The sequence below is a fragment of the Chelonoidis abingdonii genome, chromosome 1 (assembly GCF_003597395.2).
Source record: "Chelonoidis abingdonii isolate Lonesome George chromosome 1, CheloAbing_2.0, whole genome shotgun sequence".
Taxonomy (NCBI): Eukaryota; Metazoa; Chordata; order Testudines; family Testudinidae; genus Chelonoidis; species Chelonoidis abingdonii.
The window spans coordinates 126,192,659-126,207,638 of NC_133769.1; the positions used below are offsets into that span (position 1 = coordinate 126,192,659).

The following is a 14,980-nucleotide window of genomic DNA, read 5'->3' on the forward strand; positions in this document are numbered from 1 at the left end:
GCTGTTTAGAGGCTTATAAATAGCAGACTTGTGAACCTTGTAAGTTTCTTCCAACAATACTATATTTTACCCTTCCCTTTGTTAGGTGGTTTTAGAAACACACAAATTTTAATTTGAAAACTTTTTTTAATTTTACTTTACTTTCTTGGATATCATTAGAACAAAACAGATTATTGTCCCTTAAAAGCTAAGTTGATGCTAGTTTGCATTGGGAGATGATCAATTTTTTGTAGGCTCTTGCAAAATGTAAAACTAGATGGGTATTTTTAAAAAGGAATTGCATTTCATTATACAGTGTTCTTAGGTGAATTTTCATGTTTAAGAAGCCAGAGTACAAGAGAGTGCTGAATTAGTGTGTTATTCTCACAATAAACAAGCACTGTTCTGTTGCTACCTGCTTGGCCATTGTTCCTGATTGTGTATGCTTTGCAGTGGTATTTGGATGGTTTCCTGCTCTCTGCCAGCACAAAAAAGGCATTTCTGTTACACTGGCCCCTAACCACACAATGACGGCATTAAGGATTTATTTGGAGGTTTCATTATTTTCTCCTCTTTTGTTCCTTCCAGGATGTCTTCCAAGCGACCAGCCTCTCCGTATGGGGAAGCAGATGGAGAGGTAGCCATGGTGACAAGCAGACAGAAAGTGGAAGAAGAGGAGAGTGACGGGCTCCCAGCCTTTCACCTTCCCTTACATGTGAGTTTTCCCAACAAGCCTCACGCTGAGGAATTTCAGCCAGTTTCTCTGCTGACGCAAGAGAGTTGTGGCCATAGGACTCCCACTTCTCAGCACAATACAATGGTAGGTTGGCTCATGGTCTATTGTGCTTACATTTATTCTTTGATTTGTGCGTTTACAATAGCTTGGCATCCAGATATGCCCTTTAGAGTCACACGTACAGTACATACTACAATAATGTGACAGCTTTGACCTAGCTGGACTGCCTTCCACCCCCACTGCCAATGCTAAATCATTCTGTTAAGGATCAGACTCTACTTTCGCTCACCTGAGTTTGTCCATTTATTTTAATGCAGAAGGCACTAAATTTTGCTCTTAATTACAGAAATCCAGAGTGTATCTGTTCATTTACTAGGAGATAGTCTGGATTTAGAGCACCATTAATGATAGCAATATTTTGCCTAGCATGTGGAATATAATGCATACTTTGAGGTCTATGCAACATCTAGGCACAAGAGGGTGAATGAAGGATAAAATAGAGCAACAGAGACTTGACTTTGGATTCTGTTCTTTTTAAAAGTTGAAGTTCGATCTGCTGATGTCTGTCTTGCACATGGTGGTTAATTATATGTGAATTTGCTAATTTTTTTATTGCCAGCCTTTAACATCGGGAGACCTTGGTTCATTTAGAAAGAAGCCAACATATTTGTACATACGGGTGTTTACACTTTGCCAAACCAAATCATGGACTTTGATCCAATTAACCAAAATTAGCAGTCCATTGGAGGCCCAGGACTGTCCTTATTTAAAAACAAACCAAAAAGCCCGTTCCCATGTTCCACTCTGATATTGCAATTTCATTAAATGTAAGTTGACATGTTTGGACCATTAGTTTAGAATATTATAATCTTTTTTTATAGAGGTAGAAAATCAGGGAGGTATTTAAATCCAGGGCTGAGGTATATTGGCAGAGATCTGTTCTGGGAAGATGTTTGCACAGCACTTGCCTGTGAGAATGTGACTAACTTTGCTTTAGTCCCCAGCTTTCAGGAGGGCTAAATTCACTCTCAATTTTACTTTAAATAAAGATAACCTTTGGTCCAGTATATCTGAAGACTTTTTTTTAAAAAAATGAATGATACAGTAAGTGTCAGTTTATTATCACAAAAGCCTGCCACAACTCCATAGCGCTATTACAGCCGTGCAACAACCTCTACATTAAAAAGCCTTAGATACCCCCCTTTTTGAAAAAGTGAGTGTGTTTTCACTGAAGCTGCTTTCCTAGATGAAAAACTTGCTTATCTCTTTCCCTTTTTTTCTTCCATTCAATTTTATATTGCTCTCTTATAACTTAAAATTGAAGAACAACCTTGTGGGGGAGATTGCTCAGGGGTGCTATTATGCTTTTTAACTTGTTTGCTTCTGATCCTCCACCACATGTGCTGTGCAGGTGTTATTCATTAATGTGCCATTAAAGTCAAAGGAACACTGAGCTGTACTGTCATATGGGCTATGCTGTATTTTGGCCTGGTGTGAGATCCCTTGTCTTTAAAATTTTCTTTGACATTATAGTTTGAATTTTCAATCTTGTACAGCATCTAAACTCAGGATAGATGCTTTCTCAAATATAAAGTCCTTTTCCTGCTGCCACTGAATTAAGAGGTACACCTTCCACTGACTTCAACAGTAGAGGACCAAGCCCTAAATGAGTAAATATAACTTGTCCTCTAAGGAGCCCTGCAAGTGTATTCTGCCTGGACATTGCTGAAACATTCAACTGTAGTTTAATTGAATGACTTGTATTCTTTATTCATTCATAGGATTTTTTTTATTTTTTAAGGCTAAGATAGTCCAGAATGGTCATCTTTTTTGACTTCCTGCATGACATTGGCCTTAATTGAACACCAAAACAATGTACTGTATCATCTAATAATACTTGTATATTGCACATTTCAGACAGTTTTGTTGTATGGAATGTATTGATAGCATGTGCATTTGAAGCAGTTTCTTTTTGTGTGCGCACAGGGGTGAAGGGTTGTTTTTTGCCCTGACATGTGAAAGAAGTGCACTTCAATCACTGTGCATGAACTAGATCAGTGTAAAATAAGCAATATACGTGTAATATGATTCCTTTTCTCTCCCTCTGTCCCTCTCTCCCCCCATCTTTAATATCCTGCAGAGAAAAAGCATGAACATAGAGCTCTGACAACTTGTAAGTGGCTTTAACTTGTGTGATCAGCACTTACTGGATCCATTCCCATAGAGCCTATTCACCTTGACAGCATTACAAGGTTCATTTTTCCACTGCTTGAACTGCTCCTATCTGATTTGGTACTGTAAATCCAGGTGCACACATACATGCAGTGCAGTCCAACACTGTTTTATCAGGAGAGCGTCTTAACAGCTTGTGTACTACACGGACTGATTCCACTAGTAATCCTGGCACTCTCATTTTACAGCTGTATGATGGCCTTCACAGGATATATCTTTTACAGATCTTGCCAGTATATTATAGGTAGGCTTGGAAGGATTCATTTTTTATCAGTAAACATCACACACACACACACACACTCTCTCTCTCTCTCTCTTCCATTAGTGATTATTAGAATTTACAGCAAGGCAGGGTACGAAAAATGCTGCTTGGGAATTTATTGGAGTTTGATTTGAGGATGTTTACTTGATATATTTTGACATGTGATGTTGACAATTTGTGTTCTAACAGTTTTAAAGCTTTAACATTTTGATTCTCAATGTCTACTGTCACTAAATAATTGTCTGAACCACCCCTCCCTAATTTTGTGCAACTATGGGAAATGTAAATCAATAAAAATAATATCTGTTTATTTTAAAGCATTTTTATCTGTGGAAATTAAATAAAAATCAAATTCTGCCAATCCTAATAAGAAGGCACAAACAGACCAACACTGGGCAGGCATCTAGCCCATGTCATAAGGTACTCTCACCTCATTGCATCCCTCATGAACAAATTGTATGCTGTATGCTTAGTCTCTCAATGGGTGCCTCAAGAGGGACATTCATGGATTGGCTCCGGAGAAAATAAGGATTTTGGTATCAAAAGTTCCCCAGGTCTTTTTATACTTGGTCGACAACCTATTTGCAACTTTGGGGACAAAACCAGCAGAAGTAAACCCAGAACTAAGCCAGCCAGAGCAGGCAGGAAATTGTCCAGGATTGCACCATCAGCTATTGCTGTTCACTGCACTGCTCCTCTCCTTATGCTCCATTGCCCAGCACCTGGTTATGGAAGAAGAATAGCAAAGAAACTCAGAGTTGGAGAACCACCTAGGGAGTAAGGAGCCTCTTGGCATGCCTCATTCTTCTACTTATCATTCACTGTTGCATCTTCAATAGGTGTTGAATTTTTCCTTTTATTTGATAGGTCACTCTCACCTGGGCTTCCCTTTATAATTCCCATCAGCTAGGACAGGAGGGATGAGGGGAGGTACAGAGACTTGGTGGGAAGAGAGGAAGGGCAGGCACCCACTTGCAGGCTGGGAAGGAAGGACCTATCTTCTTCCAGGCCCATTCCAGCTCCTTTGAGTCCCACTTTTGCCTCTGTTTGCAACCCCCAGCATGTAAGAGTTTATGTGCAGGCAGAGCCTGCAGAATAATTCTAATGTAAGGGTGCTAGGCTCCGCTGATTCCACTGCCCCTGAGCTGGGCTATCCTAAGACCTGTGAGATGGCAATTCATTCCAGCAGAAAGGCCATTGGAGAATCTACCTGACCTCATACTTTCCTTGGATTTGCCCTTCTGAGTAAGAGCAAGCCCTGTTACTCTAGCCCATGTCCTGGAAAGTCTTGTCTCTGAACTTCAGTGCAGAGACATAGGTCCAAAGGACAGGAAGGCAGAACCCCAGAGAAGGAGGGAATTTTCTAGATTCAGCCAAATCATCAGAGGAGTTGGAGCGCTTCATCTCCATATCCTCTTTGGAATTGAACAGTACATCTGAGAGGCAGGGACATAAACCAAAGAAAACGTTGCCTCCTTCTCAGAAAAAGCCTATTTCAAATTTACTGGTTGAGGAAGGAACTAGCCATATACGTCTCCATCTGCCAGACATTTTTGTCCAGATTAGGACGATCCCAGAGAAAATGACAAAAATCCTGGTGACTTGAAAAAGAAAATCCAAACACGTTTTTTCCCAATTAAAGTAACTGTAGTCAAGAACTGTGAGGGGTGGATGCTCCGGGAAAAAGCAAAAAAGAAATAATTCTAAATATGAAAAGTCTGGTCCATGCTCTTGAAAAAGGATAAACTGTCAGAATCTGAGCCAAAGGCTCAAGAAAAGTAAGTACAAGACCAACTCTTTGCCTTAAAATATATAGAGGCTCTCCTTAGAAAGTTAATAGCAGGCCCAGAACTAGCCCTAGTTGAAATGCACTGCAGGATTAAACTATGCATTTCTATCTCTTTTGAAGACTCCCCCATTCAAAGTTATACCCTAATATAACTGATAGCATTTGGCCCTTCTCTGACAAACGTTCTGAGATTTAATTACGATTGATCTGCCTCATGTTGGCATATGCATACATACAAAGTGCCCTTGTGTCATCTTCAAAGTGTAGTAATGGGAACCAGTGGCAGAATTCAGAGTATAGTAATTGATAAGCTATACTGTGAACATTTTGATGATCATTCTCTAGAAGGGGAGAGGTTATTTCTTGCTGAATATTGTTCAAGGATTAGATGAGATGTAAAATCAGCGTTCTGACCTCTTGTCGTTGAAAGATCTTTTGGCAAGAGCAGGGGTGTTTGTGCCATTGTCCTTATCGTATTCCACTCTGGGTAACTATGTTTGCCAATCTACGTTGTCTCTGCAGTTTCAGTTGGATCCAGTACTCACCTTAAGTTTTTGATTTAAATTGGCTTGAAATGTTGCTGTACATTGTTAAATACTTTCAGTGTTTGACCCTAGAAGTGACTGCGTTCAGTGAATTAAGTGATTCCTGCATAAGTGGAAAATATTTTGAGAAGCTTGGATGATATTAAGAATCAGAATAATAAAAAAGCTTAGCCTGCACATTTTGTGCTATTCCTCCATTTGCTCAAAAATGAGAGACTCACCAGTACACTGAGTTTTGCTTTTATGCATACATCTTGACCTACACTTTGCCAATAGATCAGTGGGTATACACACATTTTTTTTTAATGTTCTTGGGCCAAAATAATGTGCAACCAGAGCACTTGGGCTGCTACTCAGAAGTTGTGGGGAGGACATGTGTATAGCTTTTTAAAATGTCAAAATAGGATCCTAATTATACTGTGGAAAATAATTTGTTGTTTTTTTTTTAAAGTACTTTTAGAGACATTTAAATTTCCAGTGTACCTTTCCAAGCTCAGGATAAGTTATTGTGATGGTACAATGCACAGTGTTGTGAACACCAGTGCAGTTATTGTATCTGCTCTAATAATAAGAATTTCATTGTTTGGGGAGAGCAGTCTCCTACACTCTAGACAAAAGTGTAATTACTTTTGAACAACGAGGAATGTGCTCAGTTTAATAGCATGGAGAATATAGTCACAAGATTCAGATAAAGCTAGCTTAAAAGCCATATGTGCAATGTGGCAGTATGAAATTGTTAGTAGGTAGCATAATTACACACACACACTCCTACTTTTGCAGTTTAAGATATAAACTATTGTTTCTGTAAGAACTGGACAAGTTTATGTGAACAAGGCCAGTTCAATTAAAAAAAGCAAAAATGGTGATAAATTTGCATCTTTCTGGGAATTTTTTTCTTTTCTTTTCTTTTTCCTTTTCTCCTTTTTTATGAGAAATTGATAGCTATCATAGGATGAAAATGCACTGTTACAAACATTGCATTATAAATGTCATCACAAAGTAGCACATGAAAGCTGTTTCCATAGATATAATTCTAGGTTTGTATCTTAGTTTGATCTTTTCAATCTTTACACTTGCATTGTTTCAGAAAACTACCCCCAGGCTTTCAGGAATGGGGACATGTGAAGAAGAATCAGCTAGGACTGATCAAGTAGCTCGTGAAGTCACACAGTACGGTCCTTGTTCTAGACAATTCCCTTTAATCCACGGGGTCCAGTATTGCGGGAGTTAGGGAAAGCTTCGGGGCACTTCACATCTACAGCACACAAAGTATTACCATTGTATTTAAGTTACTAGCCTCTGTTCTCTGTTATAAGCTGTATTCCTCTGTTTCTCGTCATTCCTGCTCCCATTTATTTCTGTGCATATTGTCTATTCACAGTTATATAGTGCTTTATAAATGGCACTGAATTAATTATCACAACACCTTTGTGAGGAGGAAAGTAAACCAGATACAATATCTCAGTTTTTCAGATGAGGAAACTAGGGCAGAAATTAAGGCCATGGAGGAATTGAGGCACAGGGTTGTCACATAGGAGTCTGTTGTGCTTTGTCCACCAGGTCATATTGCCTCTTTCTTTATTGAGTTGCCTCTCTCTGTGTATAGTGGTCACCTAAACTTCATAGCAGATATACTATCCTAGCAAAAATAATTGGCTGAGAGGCAGTCAGGTTGAAATCTGAGGTGGCCCATTGGTAGCAGTCTCTGAAGGAAGCAACTCATCCCCAATAGCTGTGAATTGGTCTGGGATCCCATCTCCAAAGCAAAGGACCTACGGCTATGGTTTGATTAGGCACCAAAAGGCCTGTCTGCATCTCTAGGGGACAATAAAGGACTCCTGATTAAAGAGGGAAATCACTAAAAATTTCAATGATAACTTTCAAACAAAAGGGCTAGAAATGTACTTAAAATGGTAATCATAAGTAGCTGAAGCCAACTTGATATTTATAGGTTCTTTTAAATTTTTCTGGAGGGGTGACTTCAGTTTTCACGGATACAAAATCAGAGGCGCCTGTGTGATATAGGTGGGGGTGTGGGTGTGGAGGGATAGCAGGTTGGTGCTGAGAAACATCTGAGGCTGTCTACGCTCGCACTTTCTCATTGGCAAAAGTTCCGTCGGTTGGGTGTGAAAAAAACACACACATACCCGGCTTGACAAAAGTTTCACTGACAGACGTGCCGGTGTGAACAGCTCTATGTCAGCGGGAGATGCTCTCCCACTGACACAGCTACTACTGCTTGTTAAGGATGGTTTAATTATGGTGGTGGGAGAGCTCTCTCCTGCTAGCATAGAGTGTCTGCACAGGAGACCTGTATCTGCAGTGGTACAGCTGTGCTGCTGTAAAGTCCATAGTGTAGACATAACCTTAGTGTAACGCACTCATTTTTAATAGATCCATTTGAAATCAGTTAAGCAGAAAATAATCACCTGAAAAGTAAACACCTTTGTTTTATAGAAGCAGTGGGAACCCATATGTATCCATTGTTTGCAATTGTAGGCACACCTGACCTTCAATTCAATGACTTAATATTAGAAAAACTGTCATTGAAACTTCTCACATAAATAGTGACAGACACCTGATTCATTTAGATAGCTGAAAAATTATATAGAAACGAACTAGGTACAAACATGCAACTTGAAGTCCTTAGGAATAGTTGAGCCACCACCTGTGAAACAGATCTGTCCCTTTCCTGAATGGTGACAGCCAACGAAGAATAATTAGGCACAATACTAACAGCAATCATCAACAGCTTCTAAGAAATGAACCTTCCAACCTTCCTGGAAAAAGAAGCAGCAGCCCTTCCAGTTGTCAAAAACCCAACCCTGGAAGCGGACAACATCTCAAATTAATGTCCTATGTCTAACTTCCCATCCCTTGGTAAACTCACTGAGACTGTAGTGGCAGTCAAGCTCCAGCAACACATGACATCTATGGTAACCTAGGTGCTTCATACCAGGGTATGGAGAAAGCTCTTGTGGCATTGAAAGATAGTCTTTTTATGGCAATGGATAAAGTGTTGCGACCTACATGCACGACACAGCTGAAGTAGATGGTACAGCACTATAATGTCTCCAATCATTCCATTCCACCAGAGCCCAGAGAGTAGTTATGAACTACAGCTCATTTTACCCAAATCCAACACCTGTGCAATCCTGCAAGGATCTATTCTCTCCTTCCTTCTCTTCAACAACTAGCTGAGTTCACTTAGGGCTGGTCTACACTACGGGGAAAAATCGATCTTAGATACGCAACTTCAGCTACGTGAATAACGTAGCTGAAGTCGAATATCTAAGATCGGATTACTCACCCGTCCTCACCGCGCGGGATCGATGTCCGCGGTTCCCTTTGTCGATTCTGGAACTCCATTGAGGTTGGTGGAGTTCCGGAATCGATATAAGTGCGCTCGGGGATCGATATATCGCATCTAGATGAGACACGATATATCGATCCCCAAGCAATCGATTGTAACCCGCCGATACGGCAGGTAGTGTAGACGTAGCTTTAGAGAGAGAGTGAGACAGTCTTCAGTGCCAACACCACTCCTGGCACTCGGCTGTATATCTTATTTTCCACAGACACAGCCAATGCCATTTCACCATATTTAGAGGAGATTATCATCTGAGCGAGGACTAGGTGCCTCAGACTAAAACTGAGGAGAAGTCTGAGGAGATGCTGATGAAAAAGGGGTAATGCTTTTAAGAACTAGCTAGGAACGCTGAAGTTCTCTGTCCCAGGTCATCTAAACCTTGGGGTCCTGTTTCACTCATCATTACAGCTAGATGACCAGACAGCTCCCATTGTACAAAATGTGGAAATCCACCTTTAACATGAAAAAAATTTCTTCCCATTTTCCTAGATGATGAACTGGCTGTAGTAATCCATGCATTCATCACCTCCAATGCATTCACTGCTAGCATTACACAAAACTCTTCTCTGCAGTAGGCCCATTTCTGCTCAACCCCTTCTTTGAAGACCTTACTTGATAGAATGTCTCAGTAAAGACCATTATCTAACAGTGATTGTTCTGAAGCACCTTCCTTTTAGGAATTTCCCTGCGATCTAATCCAAATGTGTGACTCTTTATTATTAAGATGTTATTTTTCATCTTAATATTTATATCTATTGTGAGTACTTCTTTCTCTTCAACTCTGTCTTTGCCAACCCCTCCCTCCATTGCTATATCTTGATTTTTCTCATCCTGTTCCCTTTAATTTAAGCACCCTTTCCCAGGTCCTACAAATTAACCTTCCTTAGGCTCTATCTACCCTAGATTTTCCTCCCACTTGCAGCTCCAGCAGTGGTAATAACGGCAAGCGTACTGATACAGATATGGCTCCAGGCAGCTGTTGGCACTTTAACCATCATGTCATCCAACCATGCTTTTTCCCCCCTTTGAACTAACTACTCCCTTTTGTCTCAAGTGTATCAGTGAAATGTCAACTTCCTCTCCATCATTTTCTTAGATTAAATGGTTTATTCAATTTTATAGGAGTTTCATGGCAGAAGAAGGGCCTCTGGCAAAACACAGATTCAAAATTTCAACATGTGCATGCCTAAGCGTGCATGCCCGACACTAGGCAGGTTAATTCCAAAAGCACATGCACAATCTCCCAATGCAAAAAAGATTGCCATGCTGCAGTGCCATTGGACTAGCACTAAAAAGTATTTTTAGTTAAAAGTGAAGGACACCAAACTTCCTCCGTCAGGTAAGAAGGATCCTGCAAAATTTTGCATTGGTGGGAAGCTCAGCCCTTACCTAAACTGTTTGGCCTGTATTTGTTGTCCAGCTTTATTATATAGAGGTTAAGTGTGTTGTTCCTAATGACTGTTTAAATAGAGTACATGTGAGCAGACGAGGCATCTACTCTGTTATGTAAGCACAGCAACCTCGATGAATCTTGTGAAGTTAACATCACAAAATAAAGCAATTGGACATAACTGACTGGAGTTTGTGCCTAATTTAACCAAGGATGACTTTGCCATAGTACCATAAACAATGCTATGAAAGTAGTGTTTACTTCAACATCCATTCTTTATGCTTTTAGAACTCAAGCCAGCCTCAGGGAAAGATGGCTCTAAAACAAAATTAACTGTTTGTAAGCCAAAGACTGAATACAAGAAGCAACAAAAAATGTATGCAGATTATTCTAAACAAGTGCCAATAAAAGCTTCACATAACACCATTACCATTATTTATCATGCCCAAAGTGCGTTAAGGTGCTACACAGATAGAAACTCTCCTTCTACTGAAATGTTAAGGTCCTGATGTTGCAAAAAGATCTGCCTGCATGGGCCCTTATGCTGGTATGGGGACTTATTTAATGTGACCTCTCATGGAGTGACTCTTCTAGAACCCTTTGTAGAATGGGACTTTGATGTGAAATAATAAGGGATATTACAGAAAGAACAGAATCCTCCGAAACTTCAGGAGTGGATTACTGCAATTTACTCTGCACACCAACTCAAAAAAGAAATTTAAGCTGATCTACAACCTAGTGGCCTATTAAACATTGGTTTATAGTGGCAGCACACAAAACTTGTGCTCCATGACCTGCCCTAGCTGCCTGTTGGGTTCCAGATTAACTTTAAGTCATTATTTAAGACAGGCCTGCACAACATACGGCCCGTGGGCCGCATGCGGCCTGCAGAGGCTCACTATGCGGCCCGCGACGGGGAATCAAGGGGCTCTGGGCTCCCCGCAGCGGCAGGGAGCCCAGAGCCCTTTAAATCCCGGCCGTGGCCGGAATTCAAAAGGCTCTGAGCTGCCCGCAGCGGCAGGGAGCCCAGAGCTCTTTAAATCTCAGCCACGGCTGGGCTTCATAGGGCTCTGGGCTGCCGGCTGCCGGCTGTGGCGGGGAGCCCAGAGCTCTTTAAATCCCAGTCATGGCCGGGATTCAAAAGGCTCTGAGCTGCCCGCAGCGGCAGGGAGCCCAGAGCTCTTTAAATCTCAGCTGCAGCCGGGATTCATAGGGCTCTGGGCTTCCTGCAGCAGCGGGGAGCCCAGAGCCCTTTAAATCTCAGCTACGGCCAGGATTCAAAGGGCTCTGGGCTGCTGGCTGCGGCGGGGAGCCCAGAGCCCTTTAAATCCCAGCCGTGGCAAGGATTCAAAAGGCTCTGAGCCGCCCTCAGCGGCGGGGAGACCAAAGCTCTTTAAATTTCAGCTGTGGCCGGGAATCAAAGGGCTCTGAGATGCCTGCAGCGGTGAGCCCAGAGCCCTTTAAATCCCAGCCACAGCCGGGAATCAAAGGGCTCTGGGCTGCCTGCAGAGATTCCCGGCCGCGGCTGAGATTTAAAGGGCTCAGGGCTCCCCAGCGGCTGCAGGCAGCCCAGAGCCCTTTGAATCCTGGCTGCGGTTCCAGCGGTGGGCTGGGGCTGGGATTTAAAGGGCTTGGACTCCCCTCAGCAGCAGGAGCTCTGGACCCTTTAAATCCCTGCCCCAGCCCCGCAAAGCTCCGGTTTCCCCCAGCCGCTGGAGCCCCAGGCCCTTTAATTTGCCCCTGACAGCTCCCAGCCACCTCTTCAGCTAGGAGCCCCTGATTGACTTAAAATCAAGTATCACCTCCCCACCCCCAACCTTCCTTTTTGGCCCACAGCTGTTTTGGTGGGGCGGCGCTGGGGAAGGAGGGTTTGTTTCTGCAGGGCTGGGCGGTTCTGGGGCGGGGTGTTTCTGTGGGCTGGGAGGTCCTGGGGGCGGGTGTTTTTGCAGGGCTGGGGAATTTCGGCCCTCAGCTGTTTTCTTTGGAGTAATGTGGCCCTCGCCGCTTTACGAGTTGTGCAGGCCTGATTTAAGACTTGGGACCTTCTTATTTGAGAGACCACCACTCTCTGCATTCCTAACTTCCAAAAGTGCAATGAGCAGAGATGTTCATTTCTGTTTAGAAGGTAAAACTTTCTTTACAGTGAGCTTTCACTCAGAAACAAGCACTCCTGCTCTGCTGACCATCATTCCATGCTGTAAGGCACATCCATTTGTGTGGGCTGCAGTAGAGAGTAAGGCTTGGTGAATGTTAGATAGACGTGGAGGAGGCGAGTTTTATGTTTGGTGTGGCATTCAGTTCTGGTAGCTTTGGAGGTATAAACTGATGTTTAATTTGTTTTTTGTAATGTTTGAGAGGTGCCAAGAATACATACTCACAATCTAAGGCTATGTATGGTATATAATTTGGAACAAGGAATGGCCTCCTTGGGCTTGTCTTGACTAGGAAAGAGATTGTGGCTAACACCGTGGTAGCTAACATTAACCAACATGAAGTCAACCATGACCTTTCTTCCTAGTTAAGGCAAACGCTTGAGCGTTTGGAAGTTACTTAGCACATAGTGGATTCTACTGTAAATAAATATGATATTTTTTGAAAAATTATCTCCATTTTACTGGAAGTATCAAGCGTTCTGCACTTCAGAGTGAAAAATCCTCAACTTGCCTGAGTTCCTAAATGTTAGGTTTGGACTTGTTACCTATTAGGTAAAGTTTCATATATACAGAGTTAGTGGTGCATACTTTGCCTTTTTAGATACAGTGTCTGTGATTTCCCTCTTTCCAGCATCATTCATAAACTGAATTTATACTCAATTCATTCTGCCTTTGCCAGTTTTCCAAGTAGAAGGCTGTTTTTTGGTCACACTTTATTCTCTGTCTGTAAAGGAATGAAATTTTAAGTGTATGAATTTTTAAATTGTTGATTTAAAGATTTTCAGGATTGTTGTATATGTCAGCACATACAATTAAAAATGGAACCTAGTAAATACTGCACATGGTTGGAGTGGCAGAATTCCAGAGGCGGCATTCCAGGTTGTTGGGATTTTTTTTGTTTGTTTGTTTTTTTGCTTCTGCAGTTGCGCTGTCTGAGAGGTTTTTTGTTGTTGTTGTTGCTTGGGGCAGTAAAAAATCTAGAACTGGCCCTGTTTGTGAATGATGTGCAATATGCCTCGCTGTGGTCAGTTGACATGATAAGTTTTTTGGGGAAGAAACTATAGCTCCAATCCTGCAGCTGATAGCTTGTGGTGAATTCACTGGGGCATCATGTGGGTGTAGCTTTCTGACTTTACAATCTCTATGGTGGGTTCAGGACCTATATGAAGCACCATGAGCAGCTATTGTGCTGCATATAAATGCTATTTTATAATATTAACAAAAATGGCAGTTTTTCTAGGAGTCAATTGTAATCTAGCACCTAAAGCCGGGAGCTGGGATTTAGGACTTTGTTTCTGGCTCAGTTATTGATTTACCATTGGCAAGTACTTCACTTTTCAGGACCTCAGTTTACCCATCTGTAAAATGGCAATTGTGCACAGTGTTGTGAGCTTTAAGTAATGTTTCCAAAGCAACTAGAGACTTGTGGAGATTCTTGAGTAACAGGTGTTATGTAGTAAAGGCAAAGCAGAGCTGGACTAATACTGCAAAAAATAGTATGTTTTTATTCAAATATTCCTTCAAATTTTGTAAATGGATTCACTTAACTGTGTCTGGGCTCATTTTGTATTTGCTTTCCATGAATATTCTAGCAAACTAGACATACTAGGTCTAGTGATGCCCATGGAAAGAGAAATTTAACGTTAGATATTCAGTGAAAGTAAATTTTAAATTTTTTACCTAGCTAACAATGATGTAAAGTTCATATTACAGATTTTACCCTCAAAAATGCAATTTGGAGTTCATGTTGTTATTAGTTACTAGCATAAATCAGAGATGAGTAATAATGCATCCTGGCTTATAGAGATCACATCTTGAAAAGTTTTTCTTTTCCCATTTTGAGAGATTAGACTGGTTCCAGAGGTTTTCCACATTTTAAATGTAGGGAAAGTCTTTCAAACCAGTAGAATCTGAAGCTGTTCATGTGCTTAGTTAGACATGTGACTTACTTAAACAGATGCCTTAGTGAATGTCAGGCTTTCTTTTAAAATTGAATCCTGTAATGACAACACACTATATGTACATCATGCTGACTTCAGAAATTGATCTCATTTTACCAGTTATCTTTGTAGTGTGTAACTGTGAAAATCTAATGCCAATAGGTAGCTAAATATATTGAATAACGTACAGAGTCCTGAAAGTGTGATGTCAGCCTTATCCACAACAACTTGCCAGCTGTGCTGCAGTCTTAAGTCTAGTTTACTTCCTGATTTGTGTTTAACCCAGAGTGCTCTGTTTGCGCACATGTGTGTACTCAGCTTCACCTTTTGGCTCTATACACTTTTACAATAGCTCACCTTTTTAGCACATTTTGCTGTAAATTGCATCATGCCCACAGGCTGCAGGAAGGCAACACAAATAAGATGTGAAGGAGAGAAGAGACATAATCTAGAAATGCAAAATGGCACATGAGAGTTGCAACCTATTGCAATGTAAGTCAACTCACCTGACCAAAATACCTATTTTCAATTCTTAGCTATTCACACTTCTGGAGAAGTGGGTCATTTTCTTATTTATTTTACTT

The 14,980-nt window shown here is 41.3% G+C and overlaps 1 protein-coding gene across 7 annotated transcripts in view; it reads left to right on the top strand.

The window, feature by feature from the left end:
- Nucleotides 1-14,980, top strand: part of SOX5 (SRY-box transcription factor 5) — an 881,700-nt gene that overhangs the window by 547,685 nt on the left and 319,035 nt on the right. For 5 of the 7 annotated variants that reach the window (XM_075069816.1, XM_075069799.1, XM_075069812.1 and 2 more), the window contains one exon: nucleotides 568-799. In XM_075069816.1, coding sequence (XP_074925917.1) covers nucleotides 569-799 — 231 coding nt within the window. In that variant the 5' untranslated portion in view covers nucleotide 568. The remainder of the gene's footprint in view (nucleotides 1-567; nucleotides 800-14,980) is intronic. The other 2 variants (XM_075069820.1, XM_075069824.1) reach the window with 1 other exon arrangement.